The sequence below is a fragment of the Empidonax traillii genome, unplaced genomic scaffold, assembly GCF_003031625.1.
Source record: "Empidonax traillii isolate 1590-97213 ecotype Southwest subspecies unplaced genomic scaffold, ASM303162v1 scaffold15:size5535645, whole genome shotgun sequence".
Classification (NCBI taxonomy): domain Eukaryota; kingdom Metazoa; phylum Chordata; class Aves; order Passeriformes; family Tyrannidae; genus Empidonax; species Empidonax traillii.
In genome coordinates this window covers 1415722-1436205 of record NW_020955208.1, presented here as the reverse complement: position 1 = coordinate 1436205, position 20484 = coordinate 1415722, and the positions used below count along the sequence as shown (strand labels likewise).

General features: G+C 39.8%; 1 protein-coding gene across 1 annotated transcript in view; it reads right to left on the bottom strand.

Annotated features, from left to right (window-relative positions):
• Nucleotides 1-20484, bottom strand: part of MAST2 (microtubule associated serine/threonine kinase 2) — a 190905-nt gene that overhangs the window by 34173 nt on the left and 136248 nt on the right. Inside the window, exons 9-13 of the mRNA XM_027893597.1 lie at nucleotides 19975-20129; nucleotides 12257-12332; nucleotides 10755-10964; nucleotides 4850-4951; nucleotides 788-920 (exon numbers count right to left, since the gene is read on the bottom strand). Of these exons, the coding sequence (XP_027749398.1) occupies nucleotides 788-920; nucleotides 4850-4951; nucleotides 10755-10964; nucleotides 12257-12332; nucleotides 19975-20129 (676 nt within the window). The remainder of the gene's footprint in view (nucleotides 1-787; nucleotides 921-4849; nucleotides 4952-10754; nucleotides 10965-12256; nucleotides 12333-19974; nucleotides 20130-20484) is intronic.

Sequence of the window (20484 nt, the reverse complement as noted above, 5' to 3'; positions counted from 1 at the left end):
ATTATGCTCTCCTGAGATAGCAAAAAGTATGGTTAGATCGCTGAAATATTCCACAGTAACTTCCAGTCTCTGTCACACTTTCTATTGTTGCTGAACAAGCTGTGAATGCTCAGAAAACTTGTCATTTCAGCTAGAAAACTGCCAGGCAGAAATATTAACCCACTAATGCTAAAGTTAAGTTCTTTTGGGTCAATTCATGTTTATATTAAATTCACCAGATGCAATTCTGGCACCTAGAAGAAAGGTTGTTTCTGTCCTTATATTACCCTCTTTGGTTTGGTTGCTACGCAACATGTAAAAACACAATCTCACCTCCACCTAAAAATTCATAGTTATCTTGGTTTCTCATGGAAAATCACAACAAACACACTTTTCTCAGAGAGGACAACCAAGTGGGGTGACAAGATACTTTCCAACCAGGCCACTAGCAGGCAGGCAGGTCATAAAAATAACAGGTAAGTTTACTTTTACTGTCCAACAGCACAGGGAAAACAGTTATATCATAAAGCCATTTTCTAGCATTGTTTCAGCTATAATACAGGGAGACATTATTAACATCATAAGTAAAGAACTGTCACTGTTGATGTGCAATCCTTATCCCAGCAACATTCCTCTGGGACATGAGGCTGGAAAGGACAGTCTAGAGTTTGACAGCAAACTCTAGAAAATAAAGAAAAATGGCCTAGAAATTAAAGCAATAAAATAAAACCCTCCTTCAGTTTTGTAGCGACCAGGAGATCTGGCTATCCTTTCAACAGCTTGGAAAGAATAAAACAAGACTTCTTACCCTCCAGGGGATCCCTGGTGAGTCCCAGCTGGCTGATAATATAACGAGGAATGTCGCATTTAATTCCTTGCCCTTCCTTGGCATGGCCTTCTGCAGCTTCTAACAAATGGTAGAACTCTTCAGGATCAAACTCCTACAGCAAAGCAGTGAGAGAAACAGAGAGAGGCAAATGATGCAGCTTTACCAGTGTGAAGGTAAAGGCTTCTCCTCCAAACAGGAGATTGCTCAGAAACTCTCTTCCCACTCTGCTCTGCAAGAACAACAGACAGTTACATCCCACTGGGTGTCCACTGGCTTAGATCTGCAAAGAAGAAAGGACAAGGACTGTAGGGACTTTTTACAAACCAAGCCCAAGCTATCAGATGAAATGGTGTTGATAATGTAAGCATTACCAAGAGTAAGTTCTGTCACACTGAGATGTGCCAGGGAAAGGTCTGTTATGAGGACTGAGGCGCCTTTTTTTTGCCACCTCTATCTGACAGGTGACTTAACACAATATAAACCTTTCCTGCTGTCAGATGTCACTTCTGATCAAACCACACCCCCACCCAACCCTGTAACTGTCCCAACCTTAGCAATTACCAATAAAATTATTAATAAAACAACAACTGCTACTTTAACATAGTAGAGGATCACCTTAGGAACTCAGCCTTGGTGTATCTGATCTCTCAGGCCAGAAAAGGTTATAGAAGGTTTTATCTCTTTTACTGGACTAACAGATAGAAGAGGAAATAAAAGAAAGGTTTGGGCTGAAGGAGCAGTCTGCTTAGAAGCAGTTTTCACTAGTTAACTTTAGCTTTCCCCTACAAACCTCATTATTCACCAGCAGTGAGCAGCATCACCAAGTTTCTTCAAAAATTTTCCAGTGAAATGGGAGGATAAAAGGGGAGGAGTTACACACATAGCTGTGAGGGCATCAGTAAAGAATTGATGTGAGTGTGGTCAGCAGCATAAGAGAAAAGAGAGCACAGAACTGCAAACAAGAAAAGGAAATTAGAGATTGCAATGATGTCAAGATACTTGAATGGTTAGAGAAACAGAACAAATGCACTTTTCCGTGATTGCACCAAGTGATGCTGCTTGGATAGATGTTGTCACCAAAGACAGTAACAGTGCAAGAAACAAAGGTCCTTCCCAAATCCTCTGGAAAAGGATTAACCAACACTCTCAAAACCGGCAGACAGCAGGAGCCAGACCAAAAAAAGATGGTCAACAGAATTCAGGTCAATACAGACAGTGAGGTGAAAGGAATGTTGGAGTCAAGAAAGGACTCTTCAAGGTACACTTGCAAGTCATTTACTGGTGAGTAAAGGACAGAATTAAAAAAAAAAAACAAACTTGGTGACAAAAAATTAAAACATTTAATAATTAAGAAACTAAATAAATTCCTGTTCTGGCTTCTTTACACTAGATTTAATCATTTGAATACAGAAGAATGATCCCTACTATGTAGAGGCAGATGCTGTGGAAAAATAAACTGAAAAAAAGAATAAATTAGATACTTTTTCCCAAAGATAGTTTCAGACATGCACAAAACACATTATTGTTTTCATGAAGCCCAAGAGATTCACTCTGTCAATAAATGTTTCACAGTCCAACAGGTAATACAAAGACTGAAGCCAAATAGCTTAAGTTTAGAATACTAAAATGCCTTCAACTGCATTAAAACAGTCACAACCATCACAAGCACTGTCTATATGGTCATTTATTTACAAGGAAGAAAGAAGAAGCTGCTGTGTTATTAAAATGAAATTTAATATTAAACTGTAGAAAAAATACTTACAAATTCACATATAATTAAAGCTAAAAGTTAAATTACAAAAGTATTTAAAAATAAAAATGAGATGCAGTTCTAAAAAGCTATTTAAATGGTTGACTATCCATTACTACATTTCTTGTTGTTTTATGGGATAAAAGGAACATTAATATTTAATTCTTCATGTCACCAGATTAAAATATGTATTTGGGAAAAAAAAGCAGCTAGAAAGGCAATGCAGGTTAAAAAAAACAGGGGAAGACTAACACACAGATCCAAATATTATTTTTATACTTTGGACTCTAGCCATTTCATTGTCAAGGTTGTCACCACATACTTTGGAATTCATTACTCAAATCTCAGTGATTCCTCTGCTTCCACCTGCTCCCACTCACTTTGCAGAACATCAGGTGCACAAGACATGGAGGAACCTGGAGACAATGTTGGTTTGCAGCTAAGAGAAGATCTGCCTTGAGTTTGGAACTCTTAGCAGGTATAGAGACGGCTGCATAAAACTTCCTGAAGCTCCAGCTTTTCCTAGATGATGCGTTACTATTAGTGTAGACAAGCATAAATGGCGATGGTGAATGCAGCAAATACAACCACAGTAGGTTTAAATTTATCTCCTTTCTTCACTTCAAAAAAAAAAAAAATTTGAAGAAGAGCTAGTAGATAACTGGAGTCACAAAAACTCCTCTAAATCACAAAAGTGGTTTTGAAAATCAGAAAACTCCCAGTCTGAATGGAGTTGAGCTCAGGATTTTCAATGTAATCTGGGAGACTTCTTGAATAAGTAAGTGTAGGCATCTGTTTTGCTGGTTGTGCAGCCTACTTCATCACTGACAGTGGTCTTCCTTGCACTGTAGGGTTCCCAGCAAAGCAATCCATCTGATGGGCATGGAGGAGGAACAAGAAAACCCTCCAAAGTCTACTGGTTCTTAGGACTTCTACAGGTGTTTTCAAAAACTGGTACCATTGGAAAGACTGGACCTCTCTTGTCGACTTTGTCAAAGAAAGCTCTGCAAAACTCATCCATCCTCCAGTGACTCCAAGGATAAAATCACCCATGGACTTCATCATGAACGCCCTCAACATTCTTCACATGTTCACTGCTGTTAACTGTGCACCCAGCCACAGATTCCTAATCCAGCCAACTTCTCTAATGCCTGAAACCCACATTAGCATCCCTGTCATTTTTATGTCCAGAAAGCACCACCACGTGTGTGCCTCGACACACCAGGGAATTTCATCCTCTCATTAAATAAGTTTCCACTGCAGGTTTGTGACACCTTCTCCAGCACTCTCATAATTTCTGGTGAATCTTCCCTACACTCTCACCACTTTTTCAAAACCCTTTTGAAATGCACTCACTGAACTGACTCCTATAACCAATAAACACCACATAGCTGTGTATATATACAAGAGGCCTGATTACCTCTTTCCATATATATTCAAGATTTATATTAACCCTCTTGCCATGGCATGACAGTGAGAGCGTGTGTTCAGAGTGCTTCTCCCCTGTACCTAGGAAATATTTTTGGAGTTGCAGGACTTCAGGACAGAGTGGCCTATTTCACTGGGATTGCCTAAACACTTTTCACCATTTTCTAGAATTAATTTAAAAAAAAGGACATTCTTATTAACCAAATTACGTTGTTTAAAAAGCAGTGAGACTTGCTTTTGCATGAATTCCAACAGCACCAAACAGGATTTCAAACCCAGGCTTCCAAACCTCCTCAGATCCCTCACTCATCTACCCCACTGTGCGATCACAGCCGGGAAAACCTGGCACCAGGTTTTGCTGCAATTTCTGGGTCTACAGGAAAGGTTTGAGTCCAAGAGCCCAAACACCATTTATATCATGGCAGGTAAGTTCTTCCTTAGTGACAGATCTTCCTTAGCACAGTGCTTTGGACTCTGTACTCACACCAGACAGAGGTTGACAGGTTCCTTTTTGTAGCTACAAGCACAAGGAAAATCCAGTGGAATCAAGTAGCACGGAATGTCAACATCTACATCCGGCCCCTCCATAAACTTAATACTAAAACACAATTTAGCTGCAGTTGCAGCTGACAGTCCAGAGGAGAGATACTTCTGCATTAACTCAAAAGACACTTAGTGCTTCTTTTTTTTTTTTTTTTTTTTTTTTTTTTTTTTTTTTTTTTTTTTTTTAAATATCGATTTATTTTTCATCAACATTTTAATGAGAATTCCAAGCTTTCTCTTGAAGGCTTGGTGCTCCTTATCTCCTCAAACACAATCCACTCTTCAGATCCTGCCCACCCTCTCCCGAGGACCCCACTTACCAGGCACTCGAGCAGCCGAGCTGGCCGCGCGATGATGATCATCAGCTTCTTCACCAGCTGGGTAACGAAGGCCACCTCGGAGCTCTCGGATCGCTCGTGGGCCTGTGGAGAGCAGAACGTCACATCACGGTCCTAGCACTGAACTCTTCGTTCCTGGGTGTCAGGTGATGAGCACGGAGAAGCTCCCAGCTCAGTGACCGGAATTTGGCAGTGAAAGCATGACCGAGTCAGGGCAGGCAACGAGCTCAGCTCGGTCAGGTCACACAGAGCTTTTCCATCACAACTCACTCCTATTATCATGCAAGGGATATTTCAAAGGCACTATTTGCATTATATCATCTATCAATTATATCAGATACAATGCAGTTTTAGTTTATTTTTTAAAATGAGAAGGGGAATACTGATTTTTTCAATTTTACCTTCCACACAACACTGACTAGATAATGACTAGATAATGACCAACAGCCACACATACTTCTAGGTTTTACTGTCAGCTAGAACGCGAACTAATTCTGTTCATCATCAAGAAAAACTTAACTTCAGTTTCTCTGAACAAATGCAGCATTGCATTGGTGGAATTAGGACCAAGCAGACAAGCAAAGCAAAGAGAATACAGAAACTTAATTCAGAGGATTAACTCCTGCCTGTTACTTTACCAGATTTCAGTAAAAATTCAAGGCTTAGTTTCAAGATGTGTGTGTGTGTCTGAGAAGGTGTCTTTTTATAACAGTAAAGATACTAAAATAATTTTTAAAAAACCCAACCCAACACAAAAAGCCTCCAAAGGACAAATTTGAACAACCTCCCCAAATTACTGTTCTCTTGCTGAAGCCCACACTGGTTACATTATGAGTCCTAGAGCAGAAATAAAATAGTGTTTCATTGCTGAGTGATAAAAAGGTGGTTCCAATGACATGCAAAAACTCTTAAAGTATAGTTATTTTTCTCCCAAGGTTCCCCAATTATGCTTTAACACAGCCACAAATACAGAGTTCAGAACTTAACCAATGAGGTTTTGCTGGCAATGAGCCCTTTGCTTATAGGAATGACATTTTGTCAACAAGGATGCAAGCAGTAATAAATTAAAAGGTTCATTTAGCATTGCTCATTAGCACCACCTAAGAGAAAGATATATGTGTCTGAGAAGTCAAATCACAAGTGGTGAACACATAAAAGAACAATAAAAACACAGGGAAGTCAAAATTCAGAGCTGTAAATAAACAGGCAGCATTTTAAACAACATATCTCCGATACTTTCCTACAAAAAAAAAATTAAAAAAATTAAAAGGTTCATTATTTCTCATTTTGATAGAGGTCAGAATAGAAATGTTGATTGTCTCCTTCTGCACTGATTAGCTGGGGCTAAAATTTTAACCTTGAAAAGAACAATGTATGTGCTAGTTCATTATCTAAAAACAATATTAGAGATCCTTCCTGGCTACAGAGCCGTAAAAAATAGATTATTTTGAAAGTACTGAAATAAGTTGTAGGGTTTTTTTTCCTAACTAAAAGGCATTTTCTAATTAAAAAATTGAAAATAATCACAATGAAGATGATTAGTATTCACTTTGTGTCCTCTAATGCATTATGCAAACTTATAAGTTAAAATACGAATTCTAGAAAGAAATTAATGCCTTCATATTTGAAAAGCCATTCCAGATCACCAGGGGTTAGCTGCGTTGAAATTAATAAATAAAACATCAACAACTTCGTATTATTTGAAATATGAGCCCTGAGATGGAAAGTCCTTTTCTTCCCCTCTACCCAGGTTATATTATGCAAGAAATATAATATAATAGATATAATTCATCATTTTGCATCCATTTATATTGTTAAAAGCGAACTTAGTCTTTTAAATCAAGTCCTTTTGTTTTCTCCTTTTCTCATCTACGACAATTCAGGCAAAATAACTTAAAAACGTAACTAACTTAATCAGGTGTCTGCTTTGAAAATGAAAAGCCAGACCACGACTGCCAAATGACACGGAAAAGCAAAAGGAAAACAAAATTAAAAAAATAAAAATAAAAAAAAAATTACAAAAACCAAACACAACTTGTAACAGCCACTCAGCCATCATCTCTGCACAGCGCTGCTCTTCCAAGATCCTCAGTAAAACTGCCTCTTCTTCTTCTTCTTCTTCTTCCCTTCTCACACAGGACAGCCCAGACATCCCCACTGAGGTGTCGTTTACAGCCTGTCCCACGCACAGAGCCCGCGATCCCGAGGGTTGCAGGGCCAAGCACCGCCTGCCACTTCCACCTGCCGGGCACCAGCTGTGCCACCTCACCCGCAGCTCCCCATGACGACACTCTTGCCTGAAGGATGCTGGTGGCATCTCAGGGTTTCCCCCCCACACACACACACACTCCACCTCCCAAGGGGAGGAGGGAGAGGCTGATGTGGCTGTGGGGAGAGGTTGATGCCATTCCTGCACACATTGCCGGTGACACGTGTACGGGGAGGTAGCGACGGGCTAATTTACAAACCCATTGCCTTATCTGAAAGACCCATCCGTCACTAACTGTAGCCACTGGGGCATGAAATTAAAATCACTGTCCTCCCCTGGGGTTCAGCAGGACCAATAGCTGGGATGTATGCAAGTCACAACGCTGTAATTGAGCTAATATACTGATGGAAACCAAAACAATAGACCTGCAAAAGCCAAGACCCAATAAATTTACACTCAGGCTCCTATTAAGAAAGCAATCCCAATCAGAATATCCATTTGCCAACGTGCACCATCAGTCACTGCAGTAGAATACTCACATCCTCCCCTGTTTCTTTTGTTCCATGCACAGGAACACCTGTAATCCTTCACCTTCCTGACCAACTGGCCATACCTACACAACAGTCAGACTTCTTTTTTTTTTGATTCTGGCCAGCAAAACTCTGGCCAGTTTTACCCTATCAATTCAGCCAAGCAATAACAGACTATAATCTTTTATTTCCCAGTAACCTGAGGTCCTGTTCCATCCTCCATCCTCTAACCCATGGCAACAGATAAAGAACTGAATATCGTATGTTCTTTTTTTATTGTAAGTGCTTTATCTTATTTTTCAACATTTTTACTTTTAATGTGAAGTGTAACATTCAAACTCATGTTTTCCAAAATAAAGGAAATCTCTTAAATTCATTTTTACTTCATGATAATTTCAATGATGCAATAAGCAATAAGTTTTCTGGCTAAAGGACAATATTTCATGCTCCAAACAAGGGAAAAGATCTCATCTGCCAGAACTAATGAGATTTGTTGGCATGTTATTACAAAAGCCAGGATCTAAAAATCTTCTAAAAGCTTTCTGGTTTGGTATATTTAAACAGTTCATTATTTACATGCCCAATTACTCTGGTTTATATTTTTTACAATATAAAGTAGACTCAAACTATTACATCAAGTTTCCTTTCTATGATTTGGAATGCTGTGCATGTTTAGTTTGTGATGAGGTGTTGGAATCAACACCTTAAAAAAGAATTTCAGGAGAATCCATTCTTTCACAGTAAAACTGTATGAAAATCTGTGGGGTTTCCTGCCATTTGGTGACCTCATTATTCACCAATAAAGCATCTTCCCAATCTTTAAATATGTTATAAAAATATACCATAAAACTACATATCCTGCTGCACAGACCAGACAACTGCCTAAGCCAAAGAGCTTTTTGGATGACCTTGCAATTGGTATTATTTATGTAGTGAATAACTCTGTGATACCTCACAAACTGAGCAAAGGTTAAGACCCTGCCACCACATTTGGAATAATCAAACCTTCTTGTGTTTCAGGTGAGTCATCCAAAGAAATATTATCACCAATTTCTATATATTTCAACTGAAAGGTCCCAATTATTTCCTTGTACTGTGCAGCTTGAAGGGCAAAGAAAGAGTAGGAAGTAGAGGAAACAAGTAGCTTTTAAATATTAAAATAAAAAATATAAAAGCCGAGGAACTATGATAAAACAGAAAAAGAATAAATGAGAAAGATGTGGAATGAAACCTTTGGCATTCCTCTGCTCTCTTTAATTTCTTTGTTCTCTTCCTTCCTGGCCTGCTCTGCCTCCCTTGTCTCTCTAAACTTTCCTTTTAATCACCTCTAACCCACCTTACTTCCTACAGTAAATCAATTCAACTTAAGAGCTGACCCTTCTCTCACCTTCTCTGCAGAAGATGTTCAGGAGGAAGGGCTCAACCTCAATTCCCCAACAAGCTCAGAGATGACCACTGTATCTTCTCTAATAACAGTTCAATGTCACCTTTCCCTGTGCTTCAGAGCAGCAACATAATGCCCACAGGATCAAGGGGGAAAAAGGACATTTAAGGAGTGTGTTTTGAGGATTTGTTGTGAGGGAGAGGGGAGAAAAGGAAAAAGCTGATTTATCTGAGCCCCACCTCCATCAGGACCCTGATTAACCTCTTCAGGCCAGAAGACAGGAGTGAAAATGCAGACTGGAAGTGGCCAGCCCCAATTTATGGCTCTCTTAATTCCTTACAGTACGAGAAACACTGCCCACACACAGAGGAGAAAAGTCCAGGAGAGGGAGAATTTCAGGCCCCAAGGATCTGCTACCAGAAGCATTAAAACAAACTGCTGTCATCCTGAAATGTGATTTCACCAAGTGTATACACCCACTTTTAATGAAATCCTTCCAGCTTCAAAACCATCACCCAAAGAGGCCTGACCCCTTATTTCACAGCTGACACGTGCAAATACTCTGCTTCCAGACTCCAGAGATTCCAGGGGGACCCACAAGTGGTTACTGAAATCCCATAGGCAGACAACCACAGAGGCCCTCAAAAGATATCCCCTACCTCTCTTGATCTGCCAAAATTATCTTCCCCACCCAAGCAGAACACCACAAATCCAAACATGAGTCATTTTTCTCGCACGCATAATAAATACCAGGAAAATTACAGCCACACTCGTATAAACGGGGTAGCCAAAAATTTTAGCTGATACAAGGGAAGATTCTGCAGCTTTCACAAAGCTTTTAAATACAACAATTGTACATTATTATGGTGTTTTTACTCATTTGCCATTTTCTAATGAAAGAATGGCAAAGAGGCACAAGCTGGTGCAACTCATGCCAGTGGAGTGGGTTGGCAAACAGATCAACGACCATAAAAATAATCACAGAAAACAAACGATTTCAGGTGTTCTGTTTCTAGGTGTCTCTGGGATGTTTGTTATCTGAGATTGCAATCTTCATAAATCCTGTCTTTTCAGCTTGCTATCTCACTAAATCAAAGCAGAAGATTAGGAAGAAATTCCCTAACAGAGGTCTGGACTCAGCAACTGCTAATAGCACTGACTCTTTGAAACAGTTACAGCTTTTAAATTTATTATTATTGTCATTTTAAAGTATAAGAGCAATTTTTAACGAGTAGCTGAAGCACACTGAGCATGCATTAAAATTGTGCCCCCTTGTGTATTTTCATATGCTTTGATCACCACAAAACACACACAAAAGTACTAAAAAGCCCACAACTGGATTAAGTTCAGCTCTAGAAGACCTTTCATGAAAAATGTACAGCAACACCAAAAACTATGGCCTTTTCACTCCTTGAAGGCACTATTTTAATTAACAAGTCATTCAGAGTCTTGAAGTTCATAAAAGAAAAGTTCAGTAATTTCCTTCATCTGAATAAACCCAATTTTCATAAATAGCAAAGACTGCCTTTGACTTGCTCATATGCATATTTAATTTTTGTACAAATGAAGCTCGCAGGTGAAATTATTTACTCAAATTCACCCACAGCAGAACAACAGCAGATTGGAATAACTCAGATCTCCTGACACCCCCATGTGTTTCCCCTCCCCTGGAACCCCTGTTTTCTCTCCTAAAACTCAAAGCTTGGGCTTATCGGTTAAGGTTGCAACCAAAATGACATATTCTACTTTTCAGAGAGCACTTACATCCTGGAGAAGTTTCTCCAAGTTTTCCTGCAGCTCATAAAAGTACCGAGAAGTAATAAGACCTTCCCGTGATTTATCCAGGCAATCTCTGGCCAGCTCAATAACTTGATGATGAATGAAACTCAGGACCCCATCCGCTAATTGCAGCACGTTCTCCGGAGCATTCGAGGCAATAAACTCAGCCAGCCGTTCTTCCATCTGTGCCGTGGCCTGAGAGTGCAGAACAAAGAGAAATTACCCTCCAATTTTACTAACGTAGATCTTAAAAACACAAACAAGCAGGGCTGTAAAGTAACGTTCGCAATTGCACAAGGCTTAAAAAAAAAAAACCCAAAACATTCCAAAATACAACAGCGTTTTGCTGAGAGCGAAAAATAGCGTCTCACGGGCCAAAGTTGGGAGCAGACAACAAAAATTAATCAAAACACACTTTCTGAAGATGCAAATGACCGTAAAAATCTCTCGGTCCTGAGGCTGTATTCCCTCCTGGGTCTCCAGAGTAAGGATGTAAGACACAAGGCAGTTTTCAGAACTTTTAGACAAGACCGTGGAAGCTGAAAATTATTGCCCCAAGCAGCAGACACACGGCGTTTCTATCACTCTAAGCCCTGGTATCCTGTCTCCAGAGAAACATCTATTTTTGCTGGTGGTGGAACAGGAAGGAATGGCCATATCAACAGCTGTGGGATAGTCTTCTACCCTCGTTTCATTGAGATGTTGACCTTCAAAGTTTGCTTCCACAGATTTCAATATTCAGCTTTTTGAAGAGCAAACACACTTATTTTCACCAACAGATCACTTCAGCACATTTTGGTGTAACTGAAGTGTTCAGCTTGATTTTTCTAAAAACGCAAATCTGATCTATCCTTATTACTTCTCGAGTACCAAAAGCCCCAGTAGCAAACTTGGGTTTTGTCAAAAACCTCCAGTATAATTAGGAATGACTTTAACCCAAAACTTTGTGTTTCCAATATGTAAATGGAAAGCCTGCCAAACCCAAAGAAGTCTGGATCAGTGTAAGGTAAATTTAATGCAGGTTGTACAAAGACAATGTTATTCAGCTTCTTTTGGAAGTACTCTTTAAAATAGCTCCTTAAAGTATAAGTGAAAATAAACAAAACACCCCTCTTCCACCAGCCTTGATCTGATTTGGAATTTAAAAAAAAATACAAGTATTGGTTAAAAATATACACAGAGCCAAAGCATGGCCCTTCTTCTCACGCTTGTGAGCATTTGTCATGCCAATAAAAGACATCAGAAATTCAGTAAATATGAAATGCATACAAAGAAAAGCTTTTCAGCCTTTTCCATCTGAGTCTCTATGTATATTAAATGCACTTCTACTGTAGAATTAACATATGAAGCTGAGAAAGCAGCTTCAAACTCTCAGCAAACTGCATTGTTTGGAAATGAGATGGAGGAGCAGGGCTCCTCCAACGAGCACTGCAAATTATTCCTCAGCTTGGGCACAAGTTCACTGAATGCAAAAAGTGATTCTTTACCTTTGGAAACCTTTCTTTGTACACATGGTTCATCATTATTATTTCACTGTCAAAGGAGACTGGAGAGCGACCCGGGCTAGAGGAGAAAAGAAATCATGTTACCATTTACAGATATCACACCAAAACCTTTCAAGATCCAGTGCTGGTCATAACTCTGCCACAGTGACTGCAGCCCTTCCAAACCTTTCAGTTCCCTTCAGTAACGGGCAGATGCTTAACCTGAGGGAAAATCCTAGCAAGCAATGGCAGCCTGCAGTGATCTGGAGACTGCCAACACCCCTGTCTGCACATGGACTCAGGCAGAAACCCACCTGGTTTTGGTAAATTTTGGTTAGACGAGCCCTAACACAGAAGCAGGTAAAACCCCAGTGCATTTGTTGCAGGTACATTTGTTATCTCCCTTGTTGTGTCACTGCCCTACGTGGCAGCAGGAGCTGCCCTGCTCCAAAAGAAATCACTGGAGCCTCCAGTGCCAGAAGGGAGCAGAGCAATAGGAAGCAAGGAAGTTGGGATGACTTGCTCTCCTTTGTCTGAAGGGTACCACAATACAGGAGGGATGCACAAGCAGGGTTATTCAACTAAATCCTATATATAAATGCCACAAGCAACAGGAACAGAACACTTTTATGAAAAGTGCACTCCCTTGAGGCACGTCACACCGGGGATAAATATGCATCTATGCATGGCTTAGCAAGGAACTTCAAGCACACCAAAAAAACCAGGACACTGAATCTTGACAAGCTGCATTTACATTAGTGTTTGGGTGGTTTTTTTTGGTTTTTTTTGGTTTTTTTTTACAGAGAAGAGTTGCATCTTGTTTCATCACATCTGATGGTATGCAGTGCTCTGACTCATCCTGCCACTGAGGACAGCAGATGAGGTAATGCAGATAATCCCCAGCTACAGGACTGCCTGCAGCATCTCATTTCTCCAGTTACCTTGTTTTAATGCACAAGACAAGCAAGGGCTTCAATTATTTGGCATCTAACATGATCATTGTCTTCGTGATTTTAAGAGTACTAAATACTGCTAAAAATACTCTGTGTCAAAAAATACAATTTTATCTTGAATGAGTTCAAACATTTCCAACTTTCTAGTGAAGGATGAAATGAATCTCCCTAAATGGAATAAATGCATTTTAAACTTGGAATGCATTACAGTTACTACCTTGTTGCTAACCTATTTAAAGGGAAAAATATTCTTCTGGCAACATATATTAACAATCCAAAGAAAATTTAACTCTCAGTCTCACAGACTACAGCAATACCAATCTCTTTTCAGGTCTTGTGCTGAAATTCCATGAATTACATCATGTCTTGTTTTTATTACTGTTTATCCCTTAGCTTGGGGAAAGCACTTCAGATTAAATCTCTCACTGAATCCTTACATGGAAGGAGAAAAAAACTGATTTGAATGTTTTGGATGTGAAGTAAAAACACATTTTCATCAGCTTCCCTTAGCTGGTAGATAGCTATTTTTAATCAAGGAAAATTTCCTTTAAGAAGAAACTTACATTGATATTCATATGTAGTGTATGACATGATTAAGCAGGAGGGTAAGAACATTTAAATTGCAGGCTTATAAATAAATCCCCCCATGTATCTCTCCTGTTACCCTTATCCTTTTTTCTCTAAGACCAAACAAGCTGACACAAACACAACACTTGTTTACTGGTACTTCACACGGAGCTGAAGGACTTGGTGAACGGAGTTACTGAAGAATTTATTTCTCTCTAATGTAATTTTTCACTGTGTGATCTAAGTGAGGTATAAATTACAAGGACATATAAGCTCTTTGATACTAACTACAGAACTATGGAGGCACACACATACTTCATTTTAGCAGTAAAATTTGCACATGCTCAAGTATTTGGTATCTTTGGGCTACAACAAAACATGAGGGACTTTGCCTTTTGCTTTCAAGGCACTTTATTCATATGGATACAGGAAATGAAGAGCTATGCAGAAATCAAGCTACTTGAGCTGTCCTGCCAGCAGATGTAGCATTTCCTTAGGGAGAGCTACGGTGACAGGAGAATTTATTGGGTTCGCTTTTATTTTTTACAATTCTGAAACAGTTTCTGTGTACAACAACTGGCAAGGAAATAAACACTTAAAATCCCTCCGCTTCTTTGGGCACTGGCAGTTTTGTCTCTCACCTTTGGGAGCTCATCAGTGCCACCTTTTACCACCTAAAACAGCAGAGCACCATCCATAAAGCTCTGGATAAAAATCTCGGATCAAGGTTCACACTGTCATTCAAAATAAAATTTGCTCAATATAGCAGGCTACAGCTGGCTATAGCAAGACTTCAACATGATATACTGCATCATAATTTTTTAATGTTGATCCTTAGCTTGGGAAACTAAGGAAATAATTAGCTGGATAACTGACTAACTAACCAAAGGCTGTCAGCCTGGCACTGCTGGGTACTTTACAGCACCTCTGAGACACAGCCAAGTGAAAAAGAAACAAGGACTGGGCAGATAACTTAGGGCCACCAAGGGAGAACATAAGGAAATCTAGGCAAAAAAAAAAAAAGATAAAAGGAGTTTAATATATTTTACTGGCATGACAGCTTTTCAAATGCAAAAGCTTCACACATCTATCTAGCACCAAAAATTTCACGTACAGAACTAAACCAGCCTAACATTTCCAGCCTCACAAAGGAACAGATTATTTTCTGCAAAACAGAGGATGCATGCTGTGCACGTGCATAACATTTTAAGACAAAAAGCAGGCTGCTTCTCTTTTCTTGGTGCAGATAGGTAGGTCAAAGAAATGATCATTGTCAGTGAGTTTTTCATTTCAGCAGAGCAGACATTAGAAGAATAATATCTGTCCCCTTAAGCTGAGCAGCGGAATGAAAAACTACTCTCTCTTTTCCCCTTCTCCACCCTCCCTCTACTTTATGAAAGATGTGGTGGTAGACTTCCAGTGATATCTATCTCCCACAAAGATTTCTATAGCCTTCAACTTGTCAAAACTCATGTGTCCTTATCTGATGCTAGAAAGTGAAAATAGCTTATAGACAGCTATTTCAAGGAGTAGCATTTATAGTAATAACTGAAATCTTACAAAATCTAGTTTAAGTGTGACTAAATAAAACTGAGATGTTTATGAATATCTAATTTTTCCTTCACTGTGACAGCTGTATTTATTAGGAAAAAGCAGAGAAGCTGAAAGGCACTGTGCTTCCCTCTGATTTCATCCTGTACATAAAGGTTTAATTAGGCTGTATTTACAGTACATAACAAAAGTCAGCAGCCAAAGGAAACTTATAACCATATGCCTTAATCTTCTGTCCTTTCCAGACACGCAAAATGTGGAATTTTAAAACTAGAGAGCTAAAAGTTGAATGAAGTAGACACTAAGGTAAACCTAATGGTGAAGGTAAGCCTGCCTCTTCTCTCAAGAAACAAATACTTAAATCTTTGACCTAATGAAAATTACATTAATATTAGAAGTCAGAAAACTCCACAGGCATCAGGGGATGCAACTAGCTCTTTCTTCAGGTTTTTTATGCACGCCAACAAAGACTGAGACTGCTTTAGAATGAAAGTGGAAAGTTAAGAGTAACGAGCAGTACAAAGGGCAAAAAGGAATATCCTGTTTTCCTCACAACAGAAAACCACGAAAATGGTGAGTGAACCCCAAAATTAATAAATATAAACCCAATCACTCTGAAGAACCTTTTTGAGTCAGATTCACAGAACTCACTGCCTTGAGAGGGAAAACAAAGAGACCAACGTTATCTGTAATGCAGTTAGAAAGTATTTCCATAAGGAACAGATGCCTTATGTTTCAGAACATAAAACGATTATCCCTCTCAGGCCAATCCCCGGCTCTGTGAATCCCCATTCCACAGCCTGTGGTGGATGGCACTTCCTGAGTGCAGCAGCACGAAGGGATGAAGCCACCAAGATTACTCAAGTGGTTAAAGCTGCCACTTCAATGCAGGGAGGTGAGGGAGCTCCCCAACCTGCAGGATCAGTTTCAAAGATCAATAGCGGTCTATGCAGGCCCACTGGTGGGGTTTCACAACACCTATTCCTGCTTCCCATCTTGGGTGTTTTATTCTTAAAAGTCTTTTTTGGCAACTGGCATTTTTTCTAGGAGTTTTCTCTGCATGTTGTTGATGGCAGGATCCGGCGTGTCGAAAGTCAGGTTGGAGGATTGCATTTAAAAAGCACCACCCGGCTAAGAGATGAAGGAGCATATCTGATTAAGGATGATCTCATCGACTTCTACAGCTACATAAAAATTCATTGCAACAATCTTCAGCCCTTTCTCCCTAGACAACATTATCCTGAAATACAAGAAGAGATCAAGAAAAACGGGCAGATTGGTGGGCTGAGTGACTGCACAAAGGCAGCTCCTGGAGAAGTCGTTATTAGTTAACTCCACTTTTATCTCTGACATTCTCCACACGTTCCCACGTGTTAGCAACTGCTAAAGATGACAAGCAAAGAGAACTGGGAAAAGATGGAAGGCAGCATCTCTCTAACTTAAAAAGAGTAATGATGCAAAGTTCAGTGCAAGAATTCACAACTCTTCGTGCATTTTACTCCAGGGAGTAAAATCTTCAGGTAAAGCCCAGGGTTGTTCAAAACAAGCAAATGTAGCCTGGGGAACTCTCTGTTGGTCAGTAACCTGAAGGATTTGAAGGTTGCCTCACAAGGAAAAGAGAACAGTTGAGAGATATTTAGGAATTACTTCTGCAGGTAATAAAGAAATATTCTCTTGCAGTGAAGACACACTTGTAAGCACCAAAACAGGTGGGTCAGATGGAAATACATCCTTTCACTAAGCATGTGGGTGCTGGATGTCTTTGAGACAGACAAGAGAACAGACCCCAGGTGTTTGTAAGAATGTCACACTTTTGCATCCCAGCATTGGTCGCAGGATCCCTCCTTCCTCTCTGCCTTGAAAGCAACTGGGAAAGAACCAAAGCCATTTCTTCAGTGCTGAAATTCAGGGCATTTCAAATAAGGTGTGATTAGTTAAAAGATGAGTATCTTCAAGCCACACTGGCAGAACACCTCAAACAAACTGCTACCAACCTGTCAAAGTAGGGCAGACAACACTACCCTCCACAACTTTGTGTTTTAATATTCTTTTCATCCAGTTTGATCATTAGAAGTGTTCTATACAAAAAGAACATCTGCAGCTAGGTACCAGAAAATGGTAAATTTCTAGCTGAAGGAGTGTATTTTTCCAAAAGTTACATCCAGGCAGTACTCTGTATCTAGGAGCATAAAAGGATCATCTGACACTTCTAAAAATTCTTGGGTTCCAGAGACAAAAAAGTCCCAGCACTTGACAGTGACATCTCAAAATGCCAGTTCCTCTTGCACAAAAAGAGATGTAAGGCTGCAGTCATGTAGGATGAAAAATGAAAACATGTTAACAATCAGGCTGTCTTCTAAATGACAAAGCCATGGCCGTCAATTAAAGAAAACATCTGATATATTTTGTTCAACTGCTTTTCATTAAAGCTGATCAAACAAGACCATTAAATGCTTACGAAAATATACATTTTTTAGGAAATGCCTGCTAAATTTTCAACACATTAACTGCTCAGCTATTATTTTTCAAGTAAGTGAAAACAGTCTCTTACCAAGTGAGATAATTCTAAGGTGGGGGCAAATAAAGAAGCCAGCTTTGGGCAGTGAATAAGGTCTGGTCTGCACGTATTTCAGTACTTGTTTGTTTACAAGGACAGGTTACCCCCTGTCAAAGAGGGTATTTGCTCCTGCAAACATTGCTCCAAGTGGTTGGACTGACATATCAATTTCCCTCGGAGGTGCAAGGGGTCAGCATGAATGCTTGGCAGTGGCAAGGGTGTTTTAGAGTCACTCAGCATCACAGTACCAGCAACAAGCAAAATGAAAAACAAATGAGGCACAGAAAGTTGAAAAAATTAAATTAGTTCATTCAAAGCTTTGGAATACCAACAGCACTGGCCATTACCACACTAACAACCAGAGAGCTAGAGAATGTATTCAAGAGAGGAAGAAGCTTAATCAGTCGTATGACACACTGAATTAATCTCGTCTTATCAGAAATTCTAAACCTACTACACGATAACTCTGCTTTAAATTGGCTTTAAAATTCTCAGCAAGTTGATAACCCATATTAGTATGAAAGAAAATAAAATTGGGCTCTTCGCACTGTTGTGTAAATCATTCTTACATTAGCAAAAAGTGTCTTCTACAACAGGAACACACCTGAGTTAGAAAAGGTAATAATTGCTTTAGCCATGTGTTGTCTACCTACAGCAGCTGCCTGATCTATAGAGAATTAGTACCACTACAGTTACACTACTCAGCTGTAGTCAGTGTTAAGAGTGACAGCAAGAGGACTGAAGTAGGACTATTGTTCAAAGAGACTTAGTACAAATCATGTAACTATCCTTTTACTACGTGGTAATTGGCAGAGGTCACAGGCTAAGTGTGCTACTACCCCCAGCACTTACCTGCTCCTGTAGGTTACTGTGTAACTACACTTAGTAGGTCCATATGCAATTACCATGCAGCCTGCACTGAAGTTTAGAACATACAAATAATTATCAAAGGTCAGCTCTGCCATGACACAATACTCACCGTGGATTTTTTTTATTATCCTGGCCTGTTTCACTTCCTTCTCTTACAAACCCCCAACTAGGTCCTGAGCTGGGCACACTGCTTCAGCATTTCCAGCTGGCAGAGGTTTTTGAACCTTGTGCATGAATTTAAGGGTGATATCCACCTCTGACACCCTCAGAAGAGAAGCAGAACGGACACTTTACCTTCTTGAACCCTGCTTGTATGAACCCTTTCTCTTTCAGAAGAAGGTGTGCCTAGAGTATACACCCCTGGACTTTCATTCACTTGGTCCATCACTAAAGGCATAACAAAACCTGAGGCTTTTGCCATGACACAAGATGCTTGTGGATTTATTCCACATAATTGTTAGAGACCTGCAAGAAAGACTGATCATAGACTTTATGGAATCTCTGTCCTTGGAGATTTTCAAAAGCCATATGGACGTGCTCCTGGGCAGTCTGCTTGAGCAGGGGTTTGGACAGGATGACCACCAGAGGTCCTTTCCAACCTCATCCATTCTGTAATTCCATGAAAGATGAAATTCTAGTTGCTTCTGGTTTTATGCATGGCAAAATCAACTGCGCAAGGAAATAACCCCTGGATAGCTATCTTTGAATAACCAGTTCTCTGAAGCAACAGTAAAAATTATTCAACTACTAATGCAGGAGAAACGTTTTCAGTGCTATGACAAAATAGCTCTGGGGGGCAATTCCATTTAAGCTTTTTACTTTATCTACTCTAGTTTTCATATTCCCTCAGAAACACTGCCAGAAAAGTTATTAACAGTGGCTGCAACCACATCCTTATGGTCAGTGTAGCAAAATTCTGAGAAGAAACTTCACTACAAAAAATCTACATTCGACAGATTTAGTCAGAGACATTTGGGGACCGTGTTTTCACAGAGTTATGTTGAAGATACAAAGGCAGACTATACCAATGTAAATAAAAAGATGTAAAAAAAAAAAAAAATTTTTTTTTGATTGGGTGAGGTGAGCTAAATATTGACCCAAATAGTTTCAAAAACACGTAACAAAGCAACTACAAATGACTGTTCTTGGATTTGAAAGCAGATATAGGAATGCAATATATGCATCCAACGCCTTAAAAATTCAAGAAACGACCCAAAGTTCACCTGAGACTGCGAGATCGAGGCCTCAAAGCTGGAGAATGGCGCCCTTCCTCATCAGTGATGCTCTCGGTACTGAAATGCTTTGTCAGGAAATGAAGTTCATCTGCCGTGGGCTGAAAGGGCAGCTGGTGCAGCTTCTCCTGAGATGAGCATGATGACTGAGTACAGAAAAAAATACAGAAAAGAAATGCACTAAACGCATGCATAGGGGTCAGCTAATGAATGGAAGAGGAACGGGCTCTGCCAGACGCTCCAGCGGAAAAGAAAGCTATTTATCAGACCAGGTGCCTCTTTTCATTGCTCTCCTTCGGCTAAGCCAACCCTCACATACTATGACAGAGCTGGTGAGATCAGGAAAACTTCGGGAGAGGGCTTGGGAAACCACTGCAGCCGATTCTGGAGCCATTCCATCTGATCATGCAGATAATTTATTATCAGGAGACGGAAAGGAAGGTACCAGCACTACTCTGGAGAGGACAAGGAGGTTCCTGGAGTGGTGAGCAACTTTCTTTC